We start from the raw sequence: 24,228 nt of genomic DNA on the forward strand, positions 1-24,228 counted from the left end.
TATATTTTATTATAGTACTTCCTTAGCTTTTTACCTATTAGCTAATGTTTACTGAGTACCTACTTTACCTGTGTTAACTGTTCTAATCTTCAGCCAATCTGTGAGAAGTATGTTCTGTTTATTCATGCTTCACAGATGAGGAAACCGTAGGTCATAAAGTTGGACCTGGGATTTGAATCCTTGGGGTCAGCTTCTAAAAGCTATGTCCTTGTTCTTATGTGGCATTGCCCTTCTTTGAATGCTTGGCTTCTCCCAACTCCTTCAACTTTAAAAGTTCAGACATTTTGAGATTACATTTGAAATGTGTCTACCTTGAACCCAGCTACCCAGAGTCCCCAGCAGAGGGCTTTGTCTCCATGGACTTGGTACCTAGTCTTTCCTCTGAGCCCAACCTCAGTCCTCCTGGGGCATGGCCTACCTGCCTGGTCCCCACTCTGCACTCATTGAAAATGATGTCTGCCAGTTTATGTTCTTTGCCTGCAGCCACCCAGTGGGCAGGCAGTGGCCAGGGACTAGAATCTGAGTCTCCTGCCTTTCAAGTGTCACATTTGTTTTGTGTTAATAAACCATATATCTCCAGGGGATCTGGCAGAAATTTGAAAGTACTTAATTTTACTGCAGTAAATATTAAAGAATCCTTTTTTAAAGCAAGGAAGCCAAGCCCCAGCCAGGGAAAACATGATTTTTCTCTGAGGGCCTTTAACAAACTCATGTGGGCACTAGGATTAGATCATGGACTGCTGGCCCTCGATCTTGTCTCCACTGGGTTGTGCCAAAGGGGTCAAAGCCTTTGCTGTGGCTGCAAGGCTGCAGCTGCAGCTGGGCCTCCGGTCTCTTGCCAATGAAGCTGGAGTACATGCTGTCCACCCTCAGAGACTGTAGGTCCCAGCTAGCTGTCACTAGGAGGGTGTAATGGGGAGGTGACATTTCAGTGACACTGTGGTGTGGTGATTCACATCAGGACCAAGCAAACGTAGTCCAGCCATCTGAGTTGGCACCTCCCTATCCTTCTTGCTGTATGATGGGTGCCATGGAATTAGCTTCCTGCATTTATGAAAAAGCCACATCGATGAAGGAAAAGATGTAAATATTCAGGAGAAGAAAGAAGAAGACCTGAGTTATAAGTCACTTGAGGACAGAGAGTGTGGGCAGTGGTTTATTACCTTTGTCACCAGAAGATTGCTGGACAGATTGGTTCTGATGGGTTGATGGAGAAACATAACTGAGAGAAGGGTTTCAGCAAAATGGAGGCTGTGTGTCCAAAATTGACCTGATAACATTTGAATCTCAGAGGGAGGGTCGTCATAGGAGATATGCAGTATTAGGATTCCAGAGATTATGCATTCTTGATTCTCATGATTCTCAGAGCAGCCACAGATAGTAGAAGTTTATGTTCAGCTGCCTTGACAGAAGGGCATTAGTGCATTTGGTGCCCCAAAAATGCACCGTGAGAAGACAGGTGACATTGGTGACCTTTCATTGGTGTAGCCCATGCTAAACCGTGGGGCCTTGCCTGGCCCAGGAGTGTGCTCAGCCTTCAGGTCCGAGCCTTGTTTTTGTTTTTTTTTTTTCCTTCTCTAAGTTTTTGTTTTTATTGAGTTCTTAGTTAGTTCTCACTAAGAACTGCCCAGGCTGGTCTTGAACTTGGGTTCCTCCTGCCTCAGCCTCCCAAGTTGCTGGAATTTCAGTTGCACACCCCCACTGTGCCTGGCTAAGTGATGAGCTGTGTGAACTTGGGACAGCCAAGTCACCACTTTTCACCTCAGTTTTCTTACCTGAAGGGTTGTCTGTTGCAAGGATTAATAATTTCTATGATTGTAAAGTGCTGTTGGTTTTGCTGTAGAAAGAACACAAGGCTGGAAGCCAGGAGGCCTGGGCAGGTTCCTTGACCTCTCTAATCTGGCTCTAAAAATCTGGATAGGGAGGACATGGAACTCATTGACCTCTGAGGTCTTTTTGGCACAGTTGCCCTAGTCTCTGACGTTACAGCATATGTTGTTTGACGAAGAACATTTGGCATGTTATGTTTCCCCCAGAACCAGGAATTTGGGGGTTCGCGAGCATTCTCCCTCAGTGATGTGACCTGTCTTAGTGATCCTGCTCACTGCTAATAAGTGACTTCCAATTGAGAGGTGTCATATTACCAGAAACTTCAAGTATATATAGATGGTAAAAATGAGAAGAATTGCTTAAGAACTAGTTCTTCCTTTGCAAAAATATATCCAAAGTTGGGGCTGGGGTTGTGGCTCAGTGCTAGAGCGCTTGCCTAGCATGTGTGAGGCACTGGTTCGATTCTCAGTACCACATATAAATAAATGAATAAAACAGAGGTCTATCAACATCCAAAAAAGTATTTTAAAAAATATATCCAAAGTCAGTCTGGGCTTTGTGTTTTATAAGACATGTAGAATGAATAAAAATGGAATAAAAATGGGTCATTAGCAGAAGGCGCACCCAGCATAGGGCAGGCATCTAATCGAGCCCAGCACCTGTCAGCTGTGCACCTTCAAAAGCACGCGGTGGGCTGGGGATATAGCTCAGTTGGTAGAGTGCTTGCCTCGCAAGCACAAGGCCCTGGGTTCAAATCCCCAGCACTGGAAAAAAAAAAAAAAAAAAAAAATAGCACACCGCAGTGATAGCACTTCTGTTGTTAAGCTACTAGGGGTGATGTTATAAGCAGAAAGACTTGGTTTTGTAAGGTTGTCTAGCATGGAGTCACCCTTGGAAATTGGTACCATAGTCACCATAGGAAATTGGAAATTGGTATTTGTTTTTGCCAAATACATAAAGGATAGATAGGTAGATAGGTAGTTTTCCTAACACACTCAAGTGACAGACTCTGAAAACTAATTTCTCATATGTGTGTTATAGGATTAGATGATGCCTTGGGTGGGGCATGAGAAAGTGAAGGAGAAAACTTCCTAAAAATCAATTTTTTAAATAAGTAAGTTGGTCTAGAATATAGTTACTGTCTACCATGTATAGAAGAGGAGTTGGTAAAGGGACAGTTCATTTATGTGCTGTTTCCAATGGCTGTCGGTTCCGAAAGAAAATTCATGGGAAAATCCTGTTGGTGTCTTCAGTTTGAAGAGGGCTTTGAGCCTCTGTTCATGCAGGTCCAGTAGCAAGAGAGCACATGATATAAGTAAAACCCCACCAGGCTGCCCTGCTGAGGGGCCCTGGATGGCAGATCAGCTTGCTCAAGCCCAACCCAGCATGAAGTCTTCGTGTGTGTGCTGGAAGTGGCTTGGCACAGCACATTTTCTATTTCCTGTCACTTGAAAGGAGGATTGTGGAACTCAGGTTCTTCAGTCCCCAGTAAAGCAAGAAAAAACAGTGCTTTCAGTTCAGGTTACAGGTCCAGGGTATAAATTCTCAAGGTCTGACCTTGGGGTCCCTAGGAACAAATCTCATCTTTTTTGGCTCTTCTGACTAAAAGCAGCTAGTGCTAAAATCCAATAATTTTTAAGGAGTTGGAAATGAAGAGAAAATTGGAACACAAACTTGTTAAAGCTGAAAAAGATCTTTGCAGCATTTCTCACAAGGGGTAGAACACTAGAGCATTATGTGTTGAGGTTCATGATTGATCAGCATATTTAAATAATTTTAAAATCTTTAATTTTAATATTATCAGCATACTTCACCACTGTCATTTCCACAGTGTTCTAGGTCTTCTGTAAACACATTAACTATGGTGCTTGCTTTATGATATGAATCAAATCTAGATCCCAACGATGGTTGGCACCTTCTGAACACCCAGATGGCCACAGTGTTTGCCTTGCAGTAAAGACGTGTGTAGGATTTTAATCACATCATGTTTTATTTTTTTCCCCTCTTTGAAATATCGCCTTTTCAGCAGTTGCTTCTTAATGAATGTCTGCTTGTTTACTGCAGTTTATAACTAGGAATTTGAACATTAAAAAATTCTAATCAGAATACAGAGAAAAAAATGCCCTGTTTATTCTCTTATCCCTTACAGTACAACAATAAAAATAAGTTGTCACCTCTCTGGAAGCGTAATAATTTAAGAAATCCCATCATCAGGTTTCTTTTCTTGAAAACTTAGGTTTAATAAATCAGTTCAGAGGAAACTTAATTTTAGTTCTTAAACTATTAAAAAGCTCTTATAAAATAAGAACAGGGATAGGACTATAGTAACTTGCCTCTTGAATATAAAAGCCAGGTAGGGCTGGAATTATTTTAACCTCTTGAGTATAACAGAAAAGTCATTTTTGCTTTACCTTCTCTGTTGTTTAATCACTGAACATACTCAAATCTTTTTGATAACAGGAACAAGACAGTGAGTTTGTTATCTACCAATGTAAAACCACTTGAGTCCAAAGGCCAGGTTCCAAAATAGGCCCCAGATGCCTGTAGAGGGCATGGGTTGGCAGGAACACCTGGAAGCCACAGAAGAGTATACTCTGTTGTAGACCTTGTAAGTAAGAGTCTTAGATCAGAATTTTATCCTCTTTCGTTTCGAAAGTAAGTCTTAATAGTAGATTATTCTCATGAAGCAAGATTGACATGATGACCTTAGGAAAGAGTAATTTGGGAGTGCTCATTTAACTAAGATAGAAGGAGCTGATTAAAAGGGCCAAGTATCTCAGAAGCCTTGTTTCTTTCGCTGGTCTTCTTGAAAGAGCACAGAAATGGAGAGCAAGTGCTTCCACATTGCCTTTGGGTATGTTCTGCTCTTCCTCCAATGCATATGCACATGTGCCTTCAAAGACATTCCCTTTCAATCTCTGGTTTTCCAGTAGGAGTTGTCCCAAAGAACCTTGAGATTGTGGGTTTGGGTTTTGTGAAAGTTTCTAATGCTCCAGAGACAGGGGATTAAATTTAGAGTAAATATGTGGCAACAGAAAGCTCTCTTCTGTTTTATGAAGGTAGCAGATGAAACTTTCAAATCCAGTCTGCAGATTGCCAGGATGCCTAGAGTTAGCTCTGCATTCGTAATGTAAATAAATGATCTGACACTCATGTAGCCAAAAATAATTTATAATTTTGATGTAAACCTGCAGCACGAAAGATCATACTTTTCAAACTGCTCTGGTGACATATTCACTGTACGGTGAGGTGAGCCTGCCAGCATCTAGCATTTCTCACCCATTTGTTCAGATATCTGCAGTTGGGTGCTAATGCACATGTTCACTTGCTCAAACTTAAATTATATAATCTCTAAAAGGATGTTTCTATTCTGGTCCTGCAAAGACTGCCTGCTTTCATGAGCTCCTTGTGTTTCCAGGATGCTTATGTGCCAGTGCTCTTAAAAGAGATCTGCTCTTAAATACAGGAAGTTTAGCCCTTCAGGGAGAATACCAGTGACTGAACCATCAGCAAAATCCCACAAGCATTCCCTGGGAAGTCTGTGCTGTCTGAAACAAGTTTAATTCAGGAACTGTCATTGATCCAGGTTTTGAAGGCAATTAGCACTGGCCAAAGGTCTATTTCATCAGCCCAGAGACCGCCTTTATGTTTAAGCTCCAGTCCTTCATCTCCACTCATGCCGACACTGCAGCCACAGAAGGTATCAGAACTAGATTAAAATGGCCCTGCCACTGCAACAAGAGAGGGCCCTTTTGGCTTGCGCCTTGTTATTTGTCCCTCCAGTAGTTCCTAGGTGTCGTGACGTCAAGGCTGCCATTCAAAGCAGAAAAAAAGGAAACCGTCGCCTCTCTTCGCATCAGTAGCCTGGATAGGCTGTTGTTTCTCAGGCATCCACAACGCTCCCTGTCTGGCGGAGCTGTGCATTCCATGCCTGGGTGACCTGGTTAAATGGAGGAAACCCAATGCTAGCTGCTGAATGGTCTCCAAAACAAGCATTCCACCCAGAGCGTCTCAAGCACAGGCTTCACTGCTTCTAGGGACTAAATGGAACAGCAGCTCTGCTCTGCCTTAGCTGTATGCACATTCAACTGCTGTTCAGTCTGCAAAGGGACAATACCATTTCGGTGGCCTTGATTAATAGACACTTCAACAACATCATTATGCTGCCTTTGGGTCAGGGGTACAAAGTCCTTTTTTGGAAAACCAGTGCTCTGTTAAAAATCGGAATCATGGTTGAAAGTTCTGTGCTGCCGAATAGCCACCTCTTCCGTGGCATCTTGCTTCTGCTCCCTCAGGCCCCAGTTTCAGATTTCTGAATTCTAGAAAGTCTTTCACATATGTTTAAATACGAATTTTGCACTGATTGAGCAGTACAAAGGACACGAAAAGGACTTGGAACTATAAAGTGTGGGTCACAGCTCTGGATTTTTCTCAATGAAGAATAACACATTACTTTGCTGTTCAAAAAGGGAGCCATCTTGCAGTATCACTGAAGTGTCTCTTGAGGAATGATCCTTGATCCCAATAGCAGACAGCAGTTTTACTAGGCCAAAGGCTCACTGACAGTGTTCTGTTCATAATGAGCACCTCAGAATTTACTGAGTCTCCTCAAGGCATGCCTCCTTGGGTTTCTTCCTGATGGGAGACAAATTTATTTTATTAGATTAGATTGTAAGTACTAAAAAAGCAAGCTTTCAACAATCACACTTTGTATTCCAGGGTTGTCTTTAGTTAGTCAGTACGAATTTGAGGTTTCACATTACAAATCCCATTAAATCTTCCTCAAAATAACCCTTGTTGGGGATGGGGACATAGCTCAGTTGGTAGAGTGCTTGCCTTGTAAGCACAAGGCCCTGGGTTCGATCCCCAGCACCCCTAAAAAAAAGAAGAAGAAAAAAAAAAAAAACCCTTGTTGAACTTTTGATTGAAAGATATTTCAATCAAAACAATATTGTTTGTAGAAAACAAAACCATTTAATATGTACACAAATGTATGTATGGATGTTATGTCAGCAGGGATCTTGATACAGTGGGACCTTTCCAAAGTGAATTATTATAAAACAAACATTCCAGATTCCTGATTCTTGGCTTCTCTGAAAAGAAGGGGAGATCTTCAGATGACAGGGTAGAGACAGAATGGATACAGAGAATCATATAACATGAGGATTATAGTGAGGATTTGCTGACTGCAGCCTAGTTTTGCCTCCAGATTCAGACTTCCCCAAGATGTGGCCTGAAGTCATACAAATGTCATTTAGGAACAGCAGTGGACAGGTGTGGAGCTGATGAGCCTTGGCTTCTTCATGGGCTTTGGACTGAGGGAGGCTGAGGATATTGAAATGAGAGGGAAAGTAGGACATTACTTACCATTTGTGTGCTGGAAGATTAATCCTTATTTTGCTGACTGCTGTTTGCATATCACTCTTTTTCTCCTTCCTTTCTGTTACTACCATTTCAGGAGTCCTTGTTATCTAAAGATATCTGGTACCACAGACTACTACTTTAAGAGAATTGACTTAAAACTGAACCAGACATTTAAAGCAGTTACTTTTTGGTTCTTTTTAGAGATATACATGACAGTATACATGATGTATTTTAACATATCATACGGACATGGAGTATAACTTCCCATTCTTGTGGTTGTACTTGATGTGGAGTTACACTGGTCATGTATTCATGTTTTGGGGGACTAATAGTCTTGGAAAGTAAAAAAGAAAAGTTGAATCTTCATGTGTTCTCCATTATATAACAAATTTGAGGCATGATGAACAATGCTGTGTTCAACAAAGATTGTTGATTTCTAAGGCAGAATCCTAGAGGGTGACTTTTGTAGAAGCCCTTGAATTTTCAGAAGGCCCTCTTGAGTTTTTTTTTTCTTTTCTTTCCCTCTTTTTCTTTTTCTTTTCTTTCTTTTTCCCCCTAAACTGGAATTGAACTTTGGGTACTTAACCACTGAGGCACATCCCCAGCTTTTTAAAATTGTTTATTTTGTGACAGGGTCTTGCTAAGTTGCTGAGGCAGACTTTGAACTTGTGATCCTCCTGTCTCAGCCTCCCAAGTAACTGGGATTACAGACATGTACCGCCATGCCTGGCTCAAATTTTTAATATGTAAACCATAAAGTCTACCTCTCTTGTAATCACCTCTGATTACAAGACGTTCTCTTCCTCAATATTAATTGTTCAAACTCTGATCCTTATTTGTTGATGACTGTGTGACTCATTCAGTATAATATACTGTTGCCTTCATCAACTTTATGAAGATCTGCAGTTTCACATTATACATAGATTACATTGTATTTGCCCTATATTCTGTGATATTAGCCAACTGAGAAAGTGAGCCAGAATCGATAATGAGATCAGTGAGGACTGACTGTTCAGTGAGCGCCATATTTGTCAGTGTTTTCTATTATGATGACCTTTGCTTCCTAATACAACTTAGTAACAACAGGGATTCAGATGGAGATTACTCAAGTGATAAGGGCCCTCATCTCCAAATATTATGTTGTCTTTAAAGGCCCTCATCTCCAAATATTATGTTGTCTTTAAAGGACTCGGCATGGTTTAGTGGGCCACATGATTCGCCATGTGCAGATTTGTGTGTCATGTCTGACACTTCATAGGTAATATAACCTGAGGTATGTTATTCACAGAAGCCCAGATTCTTGACCTGTAATTGTAGAGTAATAACACTGAACTTGCATAGTGACCATAAGAGTGAGAGCCCATGGATATAAACCCTGGGTTCTACACAGTACATGTGGTTCAGGACATGGTCTATTCAGGCTGTTACTGCTTTCAAGTGGTGTCTTATATTTTATATGAGATTTTCACTTTTGGTTTTTAAATTCCTTATAAAACCCCAGAAGCTGAAGAGTTTAAATCTCCTCTTGTAGATATAGCAAAATCACTAAGATTTTTGAGGAGTGTGATGACTGTGTACCTCCTAGGTTAACTAACAGAATCCGACAGTCATTGTCTTTATGCTTTAGATGAGAACATTGAGGTCCATGGGAATTATATAACCAACTTGGGGTCACGTGGTTTGTTTCTGGCAGAGCTGGGCCTAGAACCCAACCTTCTGCCACCTATTGCATCTTCTGCCACACAGTTGCTCATTGTCGTAGCTGTCCAGAAACAAAGTGACAAAGGTCTCAAGTGATTTTTGGAAGTAGGAATGGGAGAGAGAAGACAGAGATGGCAGACATTGACAAGGGCCAGCTAGACTTGGTGGCAGTTTGACTTGGCTCAGTGAAGGCAGTCTCAAGGGTTTGGACTCTGAAGCCTAGTTGGATGGCTGTGCGGTTAAGGTGAAATAAACATCTATGTTTCATATTTCGTATGAACTTAAAGGGACTGTCCTATTCAGATAGAAATGTGTTAAAAATGGAGAAGAGGCCATTGCTGCAGAAATAACTTTGAGACTAATGCCAAAGAGGAAGGAGAGTTGAATCCATTGCACCGTAAGAAGTGCATGGCTGTGTGTGTCTTAAACTGGAATTTATGGCATATTCTCAGTGCAAGCCTGAACCGTGTGATTGTCTTGCAGCACACTGCCCAGGTGAACCAGACTCTTACACCTTTGTCAGAAGGAAGAGCTGCTCCTTGGCTTCCTGTGTGTTTGTGTGTTTGTTTTGCTGGATGGATCCTGCTGTGGCACTAAGAGACAGACTTTGCTGGGCCCTGTTTTGTAAACAAATCTGTTCGTGCACGTTTTCTTCTATCATTGGTTGTGTACACTGGCTCAGCTTTTCTCACACATAGAGAAGCCTAAGAATTTAGAAGCTTGTTTTCTTGAAAAAGTAGGCTGGCGTCAGAGAAAAATGTGCATGTGCATTTTAAATATGCACACCAACACCTCAGAAGTCTTTAGATTTTCATAATATTAACTCTGGGCCATGAACTCTGCAAGTATATTGCGGCTCAGTCACAGAGCAACCTCCACAAAACTGTGGACTGAGCTCAGGTCAAGTGCATTCGTGGGCCATATGTGGAATTAGTCAGCTAAGGTGATAAAGCATTAATGCTGGTTCTCCCGAAGGTGAGTGATTCATCTCTTTCTTAGACTGGATTATGAACTTAATATATCTACGTAAGTCACCTCCTACCTGTAGTTTTTGAATGTTTTATTTAGTATTCCAGCCAGGTTCAAGTTTTTATGACAGGAAGTGTGTGAATGGTTATGATAGGAGTAAATAACATTTGATTTTATGATTATAGTACAGGAAGTAACTTTTCACACCAAATAAATCTTTGGGTAAAAAGTGTCAGCTTATAAATATAATGTACATAAATTTTCCAGAATCTTGCATACAGTTGCTTTGCTCTCTTAAATGATACTGTACTTACTTTCTTTTCCTGAATTTTCTTGCTAACAAATAGCCAACCTGATACAGAACGTTAAAAAGAACGTTCTTTTTTTTTTTTTTTTTTTTTTGGTGCTGGGGATTGAACCCAGGGCCTCGTGCTTGTAGGGCAAGCACTCTACCGACCAATCTCCCCAGTCCAAAAAGAACGTTCTTGCTCTTGTATTTTTTATTATCATCATTATTATTTTATTTGTGGTGCTAGGGATTGAACCTGAGGTCTGATCTTGCTCATGCTAGGCAAGTGTTCTACCAAAAATTGTAAGTGAAAATAATAAGGCCAAACCCAAGTGCAGAGTAAATAACATTGAAAGGCTAGAAAAGCCTATAAGAAATGACTTTTTTTCTTGAAGATCGGCTGGCCAGTGAGGCCTGGGAGGTCCCCAAGGTGACGCCTTAGGTAGATTTCTTCCTATGACTCTACAAGCGCTTGGGAAAGACAATTTGCTTTAACATTTTAAGGGATGTGTATGAGCAAGTTAAAAGAGAAAGGGAATTATGTAGAACTTCTGTAATATTCACCATAGGCAGAACTTAACTGAGGCTTTTTTTTTCCCCCTTCAATAAAAAATAAATGCAGGGGAAGAAAAGACTTTTTCCTCATCCTTTTTATCTTAAAGCCTGAAGACCTTGTAGTGGAGAAAAACTGGAAACTAACACATTTCCAAGGATTAATATTACAGAAGCAAAGAAGCAGTTTGCAAATTCATTGAAAGGGTTTTCAGTGGACAAACTAATGGGTTAATATTAGAGTTATTAGTACTTAGTTGTCACAAATTGTCTTGAAATTCTGCAGAAAGTGAGTATATCTGCATGTGACTTGTTTAAAAATCTGCCTCACTTGTAGCAGCTTTGCAGCTTTAAAAGTTGTTCCCTAAGTGCTGTTGTACTTCCTGGGCACCCTTGCTGGGTGTGACTGGCAGTCCTGGAATGGCAGACTCTGGAGCACACTGGTCAAGGTCAAGCTCCCTGGCTTTGAATCCTGGCTCCACCACCTACTGATTGTGTAACCCTGGGCAAGTCCTTAAGCTCCCTGTGCTTCCTTCCCTTATCTGTAGGATGGAGATAATAATAGAACTTACCTGTAGGGTTGCTATAAAGCTTGGATGGGCAGTGCCCGAGCCAGCCCTTCTCAGCTCCCTCTTACCATCATGAACAAGCAGGCTTACAGAGGTTGGGTGATCTTCCTAAGGACAAATCAGCAAAAGGAAGAGCTGGAACTTACACTTAGGGCCTTCGAACTTCCCTAAGGTCTGGCGTCCTTCCGGTGTGAGGCCACTCTTCCTCCTATCTATTAAAGTGCCATACAAGAATGCGTTCCATTTTGTTGTTTAGAAGAAAACTTTGAGTAAATGTTAAACATGAAGAACGTTTGTCTGAGGGTTTTATTTTATTTGGGGAGGGTGAATTCTGTACACTTGGGCGGTGTACGCAGCATGGCAAAGGACAAGGCCTGGCTTCTCAGAAATGGCCCCCAAATGAACAGGCACTCCTAAAGGACAGCAGCATCTTTGCAGCTCCACCATGTTAGGTCCCAGCCCTGTGCTTCCCCCGTGCATCTATCTTATGATCTTTTGGTGGTTTCTCCTTTCTTTTCCTTTCTTTTTGTGACACCTCTGCATCGGCACCCAGGACTGAGGAAGAACTTGATCCTGCAGATCAGTCTGAAATGGGTACAGAGCGCACAGAGGCGCTGAGAGCCGTGAGCATGGTGACTCGCTGGGAGAGGGAAGCTTCCTTTTAGTAAGAGAGGAAATGAGGTATTTCAGCACTCGAGTAGTTGCCAGGCCTCTAATCAGTGCGTTTTTTTCCACCAAATGTAGTATCAATAGAATTTTTTAAAAGTTGTAGATATTTAAAGTTATTCTCCCTGTGGAGTTCCTGTTTGTTGAGGACTGTACTGGAATATTCCTTTCCACTGAGATTCATAAGGTCTCGGGTGTGTGGACAGAGGGGATGACTGTGTTAGACGTGCAGTTGGTTCAAGTTAAATTCTTACCTCCTATTGTACATGCTATTTTTACTCATCCTCAATTTGAAAATTATATTTACATCTCACAAATGATTTCTATGACTCTTTTTTCTTTTCTTTTCCTATGATATAAAAATAGCAGTTTGGTAAACTCTAGAAAAAAAATCACATTGGTGAAAGTTTTCCTCTAGAATATAAAACAGATAACTTATTATGTTTTATATATGTTTTCATACATATCTTTAATATCCAAATATGAGAAATGAGGGAAGGTGACTGTGTGTTACCGTGTTGTAAATTCAGGGCCTAACAATACTGTGGAACAAATGCAGGGGTAGGTTTGGGTTTTTCTTCTTCTACAGCTCCCCTTAAGGTCACGGATATGTTTTCCCTGCCCTACCTTCCTGAGCTGTCTCTCCCCACCATTTCACCCAAGAGGGAAGTACCCTTACAGCCTGGAAGTGAAGGGCAGACTTTAAACACTGCCCTGTTAGCTGCACATGTGCTACTGTGCTTTGAAAATGAGCTGTCATCATTAATATTCTTTCTTTAGGGTGAAATCAAAGCAATTTTTCATACTTATTTTGCCCAGTGGTCAAAAAGAACTATTTTCTATTACATAAATTAACAGGTTTGGTTAAAGCCAAGAGAAATACAAAATGTCATATCTTGGCCCTCAGTGGACAGTTCTGAAGGGAACCTTGGTGTGGATACCACATGAGCCACTGTCTATTAATGTGACTGTGTCTTACAAATAAGTATTTTTCTGTCCCTGTCACAGACAAATCTGGAAAATGCTTTCTTCTTACAAAACCAGGGACAGCAGTAGAGGCTGTTTTTTCTGGTGTCTGATAGGGAGATGATTTCCTTATTTTAAATTTGAGTAACAAACAAACAAACAAACAAACAACAACAACAAAAAAAAGCCCACCTCTCTTTCCTGGAAGGGTTAATGCCCTATCCAGCTTCAGATTGGTTCACTTGAATCTTAAAATTACTTTTCTGGTCACGCTCACAGAAGGTCTAAGCATTTGTGAGATTCCCGCCCCCCCCCCCCCCCCAATGCTGTTCTCTTTGGCTGTCTTAATTACACAGGGGTTGAGAAACCAAATTAAAACTAGGCGTGTCTGGTAAACAGCGATCTTGTTGCATGCTTTCAGCTTTGCTCGTCAGAGTTGCTTAGTTGTCTTTACCACTTTTTTTTTTTTTTTTTCTTTTAAAGGAAATATCATAAAGTCTTTTGGAAATACTCACAGGAAGTGGGTCCCCGTCTGCTGGTTACTCACCAGCCACTGAATGCTGACAGGTGGAGAATGCTGCTACTGCCCTCTAGATTTATGTGAAAATGATCCCCAGAGCGAGGGTTCAAAGCGGGGCACAGAGACCAAAGGGGGGTTTTATGCTTAGGGAGTTACAAAAGGAAGCTGGTCATTGCGAGTCATGTCGCAGGAGGGCGATTGAGGGAGCCCTATGGGGTCAGCACGGCACGTGGCGGCCCTGCCAGCTCTGAGGTTTCTGCTCACTTCTCAGAGAGCGGGCTGGCTCCTAAAAGTTAACGCTCCCTCCACCCCCAACAACGATTCTTCTGAAGTGAATCACTTCCAGAAATGAATAGCCACGGTTTTTTGGAATGAGCATTGTGAAATCCCTCGTTTATAATGGCAGGTTTTCAGTTGGTGGTTTGATCAGACAATTTCTCAAGATCAAAACGAAACCTTGTCTTTAAAAAGAAAGTACTGTGGATACAGAAAGCAAAAGTGTCTCCAGTCTCCTACTGAAGAACTGTCACAGCAGATCTCTCGCCTCTATTTAGGGCTGTACACCCCTGTGTTTGCCTGCATGGGTGAGTTCTTGAAATTATGGATCCATTTTCAGTAGCTGGTGATTTCCTATGCAGATGATCGCTAACTACAAGAAATGTTATCCTCGGTGAGTAGGTGGTAGTTTCCGAAGATGATTGCTAAAACGGTGTTCATCATCTTGAGTCATGGATTTAAAAGACTGATAGCAAGCTTTTACACACTTCAGCTTCGCATAACATGGTGTGTGGAACCACAGGACCAACAGAGGACCCTGAGGGACTTTTAAGAACGTGGATTAATTGAATAATTATTGAATCTTTTGGCATCTGGCTCTTCTGAGGAGGAAAGGGTATTTTATAGAAGGAAGTGGTTTGTTGGGGGGCTTTTAAGAGGTATGGTTACTACTTTTCTGTAATTATTTTTAAACATAACTCCATCCTCTTGTATGAAAGAAATAGATGACTGCATGGTCTCAATGGAGAAGTTAACTGCTGACTTGTTCTGAGTGAAGAAACTTTGTCCACACGTCACTCCTAACTGAATCTTTTGCCTCTGAAGGAGGAGAAAACTATTCCTGGCAATCTCCACAATGGGTCTCCTTTTGGACCTGGTGGTCCAAAAGATTATTGGGAGTGTTTTATCCAGAGGCAGAGAAAGGGAGTGGGCTATTGAAAACAGGGAGTGTAGTTGGAGGGATTGTTCTTTCTCCAGAGTGGGTAAGTTGTTTGACCTACTGACTCATTTCATAGGAATTAGGAAAACAACTTAGTGTGGTTTTTATTGTTAGTGCGGTAGGATTCCAAAATCAGTGCGCTTGCAATTAGGATGGGCTGAGCAGTGCAGCGCTGGCCCTTGGCGCTCCTCCTGGCCTGCTCTCCTAATGGCATTCAACCCTCTACTTCCAGGACAAGTCCAGCCTGTGCTTGGGGATCCTCGGGTGACTGCTCAACTGTGAGTACAGATGACAGCAATTTCCAATGTTCACTGTGCTTACTACTAAATTCCTATATGGCATTTTATCTAAGGAAAAGCTTTAAGGAGCATTTTATAAAATTTACCTGAAGAAAATACTTGGGGTATGATAATACATGTATAAAGTAACATAACCCATAGACAATCATGAAAGTTTTGATTTTTGTTTTTGCAGCATATTGATATGAAGACAGTTTGGGTTTTGATATATTAAATAATTTTTTAATGTCATTTAAAACACAAGTATGGAAGATAACCAGTATATTATAGCAAAAATAATATGATTATTAACAGTAAAAAGTATGTTTCAGACTATTAATATTATGTGAAGAGAAACTTGTGATTCATGATGTTTTCTACCAATGTTACTAAATACACTTCAGAAGAGGACAAGAAAGTATATTGAGCTTTGATACAAGCAGAAACAGAACTATTATCAATAGCACTTGATATTTGAAGTGTTAAGAGTATTGCCTCTGTATAATGTCATATGTGCCATTACCTCTTCAACTTACCTTCCTAATTAATGCAAAAGGTGCTTGAGGTGTAATTATCATAGACTTTCTCATTCTCTTGGGAGGTGGTTAAGTAAAAGGTTGAGTCTGTTACACTGGTGCTGTTTATTCAATTACTCCTTTTTTTCCGGAATGCCTTTGAGTTAGAGTTCTTAACGTGCCCAGGGTGCTTGGCCCCTTTGAGGTTATGATAGAAACATGAATTCTTTCAACCACACCTGTACACAGACATTTCCCTCCATTTTCAAGGCATTCACAGACCCAGTGAAGCTCACCCACATGTCCCAGGAAAAGGAGTCTGACCTGGACAGAGCTTCATATGAGTGAAGCACTGTTAGTAAAAAGTGGAAACGGACAGGTCAAAAGAAATCATTCTCTGTGGTTGCTAGGTGGGGGTGCACAGCCAGAGAGCAGGACAAAGGGTGGAGAAAAGACATGACTAATGCTGACTAAATAAAAAGAATGGTTAATATTATCAGAAACTCCAAATGGAGAGCCCAGAATCCCTAAGCATTTAATCATGCATGTTTGTTAAAGTAATTTTGACTCAGGTACAGAGTTACAGACCCAACAGTAAGCCACCCGGGAGAATTTTCCTCAGACCTATTTTTGCCTATACTTTTTGCACGATGTGAAACTGAAAATCTCTCCTTTCTTTTTGTTTTTCCGTTGTACGTACTATCTTAATTAGGCAGGACTGTAAATCATCTGAACTTCAAAAATCCAGTTCTTTACAATGATGATAAACTGGAAAAATGATTCTCCATTAGCAGAAGAAATGTGGGGATGGACATAAGAGAAATAAAAGCCTTACTGCTCATCAACTAAATTTAAATCAATACGATTTAAATCGATTTAGACGATTGTAGGGAGAAAAAAAAAAAAAAAAAAAGACCTGATTCTTGGTGTATTAAAAGCATGATAAGGGTAAGAAAAGTAAGACTTTATGTTAGTCAGGCTCGTTGTGTTCAATCTTAGTCACACTTGAAGAAAAGATACTTGGGCAATTGCGAGGGACTGATACACAAGCAACAGACGTCCCACACCCTTCTAGGAAAAGATAATGTAACTGAGAGTTTTAGACCGAAAAAGACTTGGGGGATTTCTTTCTGATGGTCCAAGAGTAGTAACGGTCTCTATGCTGACAGCCCTGGGGCCTGCCACACTGCTGGAAGCAACCTGCTGTGTTTAGGGATGTCAGCAACACTTTTGTGACAGACTTACCAGGAGTAGATTCAGATAAAACCAAAGAGATGCTGTCATGACAGAAGGAAGACAATAAATTTGCTGACTCACTAATAGATAAGATAGACTGTCTTGATTGCCAGGATGATAAAATAGTTGAGCGGCTAGCTGAAGAAAGTTTCAAAACTTTTGTTGGGTAGCTCTTTTCAGGATGAGAGTAGAGAACTTTATTTTGGGTGGTGGAAACACCTATTTATCTTTCAACAAACACTGAGGGCTTATTCCATTGGGCCCTGGTAGAGGAAGTAAAGATGTAAACCTGAATCACAAGGTGTGTTTAGTGCTGTGGGGGCATAAAAGCAGCATGCCATGTATGTAGGCTTGCCTGAATGGCCTCCTGAAGGACAGCCTTTGGGTTTAGCTACCCAAGAAGAGGGGTCATGGGGTCCAGGCAGAAGGCCCCATGTATGCAGAGGCCACAGGGGAGGGATGACGAATGGAAGCTGGACGAGCCGTTGCTGACACAGGTCTAATGTGCTGTGCTGTGGTTGCCTGAAGATTTCTAGCCAGGAGAAATGACAGGCAGATGTGGGCTTTAGAAAGTTCACTTGGGCTGCAGTGAAGAAAATGACTTGGGGGCCAGGGAGAGAACAGGTCAGGCTGGAGGAAAAGACCAGATGAAAAGCTTCAGCCATAATCCAGGGGACTCTGATGAGGACACACGGGTAGTAGCGGATTCAAGAGAGCAGTGAGGTGAAAAGACGAAACCAGGATGGGGGCCTGGTTTCTTGTCAGTACCATTCACCATGGAATGAAATGCCAGAGCAAGTTCAGGTCCAAGGGGAAGACCATTTGGGGTGCTAGAGTACACAGAGGCAGAGAAAGTGGAGGTATGGGAGGCAGAGTGAGCAGGAAGTCGGTTTACATGGATGTTGACCCCAAATTTTGATTAGCAACAATGATTCAGAGGGCAGTCCTGGCTTGGGTGAAGGCCTTTTTCCAAACCATGGATCACTCTTTCAGTTTTTTTGTGAGTATTATAAATTTTATTCTAAACTATTTTTAATAAAAATTTTATTTTTTATTGCACGTATTTAAGGTGTACAATATATTTTTATATATCCATACATACATATGTATTTATTATAATCAAGCCAGTTAATATATCCATATATCATATAGCTAACCTTTAGTGTGTTAGAGTACCTAAAATCTACTCTCAGTGAATTCCCAGTACAGATAACAATATTAATTGTTGTCCTCATGCTATATTTTCGATTTATTCATACTACATAACTGAAACTTAGTACCCTTTGACCTATATCTTCATATCCCCGCAACCACCATACTACTATTTTTTTAAAGCATTTTACTTTTTTGTTAGATTCCACACATAAAGAAGTAAAATTGTCTCTGACTCCCAGAGCTGTTATTGCTAATGTCATATGTTAATGTTTTGTGTATTTCTTTCCAGTAGTTTCTTACATAAACACTTCAGTTCATGGAAGAAGCATCGATTCTGTATAGCAACATTCTGTATTCTACTTTTTTAAATGAGCATATTCTTTATATGCTTAAAAATACCATAAAAACATTTTTAAGAGTGTGCATTATATTCTCTGATTTGGGAGGGTTTATTTTGTTTCCATTTTTTTATCATGGCAAAAACTTTTGGTGGCAGTTAGTACCTAAGTCAATAAATATTAATCCCCAAGAAGAGCTCAGTTATTAACCATGTTACTGATCCATAGAGACTGGAGGACACTGAACCAAATGAGTACTGGGATGACTGAAGGCAGTCAGGACTTCTGCAGAATTGAAGACCTAGCCCACTGAGGTAGGGCCTATGCTGTTATCCTAAGCATAAGAACTATTGGGCTCTCTGTTCAGGAGGGCACCAGCTACCCACCCTTGAGATGCACTGGAATTCCAATATTCTTCTGAGACAGTTTTTATTTCAAAATGCTTGTATGCAGGGCTGATGGTCCTCTGGGCAATCTAACGAAGAGCTGGTGGATTCTTGGCTGGGTTGCTGCCACCAATCACGACAACTAAACACCAGGCTGTTTTCATTTTTATAAAAACCATTTTTAAAATTTTTTATACCAATAATTACTATTTTAAATGCATGAAACCTAGGCATTCGTTCCCTAGGGTAGAATTTTTACAGTGAATTTCTTGAGTCAAAGGAGCTAAACTTTAAAATTCTTTTTGAACCCAGGGCCTTGTTTATGCGAGGCAAGCACTCTACCAACTGAGCTATATCCCCATCCCACCTTTAAGATTCTTAATACATTTTACTGAATTGTTTTCTAGAAAGCTGTATCAAACTATATACATTTTAGCAAGTTTTGAAATGTCCTTCTCATCATCTCTTCATTATCTTTGTTAGCATTAAGTATTATCATTTTTAATCTTCAAACATGTTAAATTATTTGTGATTAATTTATTCAATAGTTGTATAATGAATGCCCACTCCGTGTCAGGCACATGGCATAGAATAATTAATGAATCTTTCTTCCTTTTTTTTTTTTTCCTGTGCTGGAGATTGAACCCAGGGATAATTTACCACTGAGCTACATCCCTAGTTTACTTTAGTTTAGTTTAGTTTAGTTTAGGAGCAGGTCTTGCTAAGTTGCTGAGGCTGACCTTGGGATTTGTGATCCTCCTGCCTCAGCCTCCCAAGTCTCTAGGAGCATAGGTAGGTGCCACCATGCCCAGTACATTTTTAAATTACTAACTAGTAAAGTTAACTTTTTCATTTGTTTTTGAGTCCAATTGAGTCCATTTTTTCCTTCTGTGAAAGTTTTTTTTTGTCCATGTTTATTTCAACTTTTCTATGGGAATATGAGGGTTGCTCTGTTTATAAGGTTGTATGTATATAAGATACTCGGTAAATACTCTTTCTGACTTCTGCCTTTAGATTTTCTTTGTTGGATAAGTAACCTCCCACCCCCATGACCCAAGCCTATTAGTCTGGACTTGGAAATTTCTTCCTACTCGAAAGTTTGACAATATTAATCTAATTTTTAAAATAATTTCATTTCTCTAACATTAAATTTACCAATATTTTTTGGTCATTTAACTTTCTGATTTGATCTGTAAGGATTATGATTAAAAAGGTATGAAACAAAAATTCAAACTTTTTTTCACATAGTAAATCCCCCAACCTTGCGCATTGAGTCACTGGTCTTTCCCCAGGTAATTTTTGTGTTTCCTCTATTTTCTATTCTACCTCCCTGACCTGTTATATCCAACTGTAGGCCCTGAATTGTTTTGGATATCACTTCCTGAGTGGAGGATTACAAACAGTTTTTGCTAACATATTGTTATGAAAAGTTTCAAGCATATAGCAACATTGAAAGAATTCACAGTGAATCCCATATACATACCAGCAGGACTCCACAATTAATATTGTGCCATTTTTTCTTGACCATCTATTTATTTGTGTAATAATTTCTAAACCTCTTGAATCATCATTTGTATTACAAAAGTAGAATACCAAAACCATTTTCCCTAATCCATTTTTTTAAATTTATAGGTTAGTTTCCAGGAAGCTCTAGGTATTTATATTATTAGTAGAGTAAGATATAGTGGCCTATGCAATATATACCAAGAAAAACTGCTTTCCAAAATACGATTTGGTCATTTAACTTTCTGGTTTGGCTTTTAAGAGTTATGATTGTTACACAAAATGAATTTGGTTTTCAACATAATTAAGAATTCCATCCTCTGACAAGGTTGTTTTTTATTCTTGTGGCAGAAACTGGAGTACCTTTAAGAAAGAACTAGAAAGGCCACAGGAGGCACTGAGATGCTACAGCTGAGATCTAGCAAGGGGCTGGCTGCCTGGGCCACAGTCTGGGGCAAGGCAGCCCCAGGAGTGGGCTTTCAAAGATTTTTGGCACTTGGGCCACTTTCCCAAGTGGCTGCTGTCATGCTCTGCCAGGATCCAGTTAGCAGGAAGGCTGCTTTGGCAGGACAGTTACCCCAGACCGTCCTATGGATGCCTTTCTTTGTCCCTGGTTCGCAGACAACCTGCACAGTGAGAGACAAGACATTAGATCAAGGAGATTTACCACCTCTTTTGTGGGGAGGAGTGGGCGGCAGGCTAGGGATAGAACCCAGGACCTTACTGCATGCTAGGCAAGTGCTCTATCACTGAGCTACCTCCCTGGTCCTTTTAAATTTTATTTTGAGACAGTCTCTGCTAAGTTGTCCAGGCAGGCTTTCAACTCATGATCTTCCTGCTTTCAAATCAAGTAACTGGGATTGGGGCTGGAGTATGGCTTACTGGTAGAGCGCTTGCCTGGTGTGTGTGAGGCACTGGGTTCGATTCTTAGCACAGCATATAAATTAATTAATTAGTTGTCCATCAACAACTAAAAAAATATTTAAAAAAAAAAAAAAAAAGCCGGGATTGCAGGTATGTGCCACTAACCTGGTTCCCTGGTTTTTGAGGTCTGATAGCTTTCCGGAGTAAGGAAAAGTTTGCAGCTGTACCTGAACAGTTAACCGACACCGCCCCCCCACCCACTTGCATCAGCCTTAGTGCAGCATACACGTAGCCAAATGGGAAAATTCACAAACCGTATTGAAAGACTTGCCTTTTATCACCTTAAGAAATTTAAGTTTGGTTTAATTTTTGTACTTGTTTTTTGCCCCCGCATCCAAGTCTCAGTTTTCTGTAAAATATGTTGGTTTTATTAGATTACTTAGAAGATTCTTGTCTTTATCCAAATGCTGTGATTTTAATCTAGAACACTGAATGTAGGTTAGTATCCACCTCTTTCTCAGAAATATGGGAAGGTGATTATTTTTTTTAACTTTTCTGAATAATACATTACCAGGCTTTTACAATACTGGTGGGGCTCACCAGCACTGGAGGTCTGAGGTCAGAACTCTAAGCCCATTAGATACAGCTCCAGTAAAGGGACGGGGGCAGGCTTTCGTGAGGTCACTCGAGGAGGAGTCTTACTGGCAGGAAACTGGGTGGCTGGCTGGCTTCTTCCTGAGTACATTCCCGCCTTGACCTCTGGGACACTCTGGTCCAGTGTCGCCTAGATTCTAAATTCCCTGCTTCTTAGCCAATGATGCTATCACATTTAAAAGTCTAGCCAACAAGTACTTTGAAATTTAAGGATGACAACACTAAAAAAAAAGTTTGATATGACCTAAATTGATGTTCTGATAGCATCAGTATTCAGAAGAGACATTCTATTTGAGTGAATGGTTCCCAGAAATAACTAAATAAATAACTAAATAACTGACTCGCTCTGGTCTTTCTCTGGCCAGTGTCTTCTCCTGCCTCTATTCTCTAAGAGGAGCCAGTGTGGGGCTTGGCACACCCACTGTGCTGTTACCTGCTTTCGAGAATGCAGCTCCCCACGTCTCACCCTGTCCAACCCACTTCTCAGTTGGGTGATGGCCGGTAGGTCCCCATCATGTTTATCTCTCCCTGCCCAGGGCTGCCTGCCTGCAACTTCGCAGAGATGCAGATATTAAACTATTGCATTTATTTGGCTTTTATTAAATTTGCCAGGAGCAAGGGAGGGTAGATGCAGCACACTCATCTAACCTATCATTTTCCTTACTGTTAAAATGTAAAGAAGACTGCTGTAAGAATCCTCTCCTTCACCCAGTCATCACCATGGTATGCATAAGGTATATGAATCATCTTCTCAGTCCACAACTAGTTTTCAGCTTCCAGGTTAGATCTTCAGGAAGAAAGATGGTGAGATCATAAATGCTGTGGAGTGAAGATGATCCTGTAACGTTCGTGTGGGGAACCCTGAGGAGGACGTTAGGAACACATGCAGCTTTTTGGACTGAGGCAGACCTATGCGAATGTCTGTCTCCCTAGCGTTAACATGCCAAAAATATAAAAAGTCTCAAAAGGAGTTCAGATTAAAACAAAGTTTGGATTTATTCACAGATGGCAGGGTTATGCAGCAGATTAATAAGGCAAATATGAGATATTTCAGGTACAGCCTTAACATTAGGATGAGCGTTGAAGAGAAAGCTCTTGAAGTATTCTGTGGTGTTACTCCCCTTGAGTAAAGAGAAGGGCCCTGAAGGGTGTTGAGGGCAGACGGAGGATGTTTCACAGTGTGGCATTTTCAGCATGCTAGTTTGACTGCCAGTGCTCCCACGTGAAACTCAAGTGTCACCATCATGTGATAAAGCGTCAATTCGCTGTGACCCACCATGTGCTCATCATGACTCACCCAGAGCTCGGGTCCCTATGGTTGTGTTTCTGGTGGCCTCTCTGTTCTGGCACTGGGGGTTAACAGGGATAATTCACTCTGTTCAGGTCTCTCCTCCTTCATTCATGTAACATTGTAAGTGGCAGTGTACGTAAGTCAACACAGGTGCAAGAGCTCAATAACAACAGCCACCGTGCTAGGCACTGTGCCCAAGTACTTGATGTTGATTATCCTTCTCAGTAAGACTGTACCATAGGTACCATCAAGATACCCATTTTACAGATAGTAAAATAAGTCTTCGAGAAAGTTAAACCATTTCCCTGAAGATCCCTGAAGTAAGTGGAGGGGCCAGAATTCAAATCACAAAGATCTGCCTGCTATGCCCAAGCTTGAATTTGTATCCTATTTCAGCTTTAGGACTCATATTTTGGAGGTATTTTTATACTTTGGGGACATTCAGTTTGATTTAGTCATGAATATCTTGTGGTGGTGTTAATGTTTTAAGGCAGAATGTAGGTGCCCCCCATGGCTGGGCATTTTCATGCCATACCTTGTTCTAGATCACCTGATGACAGTTTATTATTAATGGTGCATATTACTACCACCTGCCAACATGACTTCAGCAAATATCCTGTGATCATGAGAGAATATTTTCAAACCAGCAATTAACAAATCAACTATCGCAATCACCAAGGAGAAGAAACTCAGTGTGACCCAAGATGGAATCCCCTTTGTTCATTATTAGAAATGAATATGCCTTCCAGTAAGTTCAGGTCCCATAATTTAAATATACTGTCAAGACTCAGAAATCTGTTGTCTTGTGATACTATTGTTGGCTTGGATAACTACGTAATGCCTCAGTCAGGGAGAGCTGGTTTCACACTGATAGGGCACAAGAGTCCGTTGGTGTTCTGGTCTTATAGTTGGGGACTCCCCCCGACTCCCTGTCCCTACCCCTCTTTGGTGATCTCTGTCCAGCTCTGTGAAGTTGGTCTTGTTCACCCTTTGCCCAGAAGCTCTACCCTCCCCTCTTCCTGGCCAGCCACTGCTGTCCCTGCAGGTCATCGCTTCACGGAAACATCCTCCAGGCAGTTTCCCAACTCTCAGGCCTGGGTCAAGGCACGGGGGTTCTGCAGCACAGCACCCTCTGTGCACCCAGCAGTCTACCTTTGACTTCGTATTTTTTGTCTTTCATCCCTGACTTGCACTGGACTTTTTAAAGAGAACCAGGATTTGGGACTTGTTTGCTCTTGGATAAACACCCAATACCCATTACCTACTAAATAAATGTTTGAGAGAAATGACATCCTTGGTGACAATGGAAACTAACTTTATATCGTTTAGTTCTTAGAGTTTATGAGATGCTTTCACATGTGGGACT

The 24,228-nt window shown here is 41.0% G+C and overlaps 1 protein-coding gene and 1 long non-coding RNA gene across 2 annotated transcripts in view; one reads left to right on the top strand and one right to left on the bottom strand.

The window, feature by feature from the left end:
- The window catches only part of LOC306667527, a 159,459-nt gene that overhangs the window by 64,695 nt on the left and 70,536 nt on the right, over positions 1-24,228 (bottom strand). The window lies entirely within an intron of this gene.
- LOC306667525 (uncharacterized protein) overlaps positions 1-24,228 on the top strand; it is a 58,869-nt gene that overhangs the window by 20,293 nt on the left and 14,348 nt on the right. Inside the window, exons 2-3 of the mRNA XM_079150211.1 lie at positions 13,833-14,010; positions 14,875-14,920. Coding sequence (XP_079006337.1) covers positions 14,007-14,010; positions 14,875-14,920 — 50 coding nt within the window. The 5' untranslated portion in view covers positions 13,833-14,006. The remainder of the gene's footprint in view (positions 1-13,832; positions 14,011-14,874; positions 14,921-24,228) is intronic.

Source organism: Sciurus vulgaris (assembly GCF_902686455.1).
Source record: "Sciurus vulgaris genome assembly, chromosome: 8".
NCBI classification, from domain to species: Eukaryota; Metazoa; Chordata; class Mammalia; order Rodentia; family Sciuridae; genus Sciurus; species Sciurus vulgaris.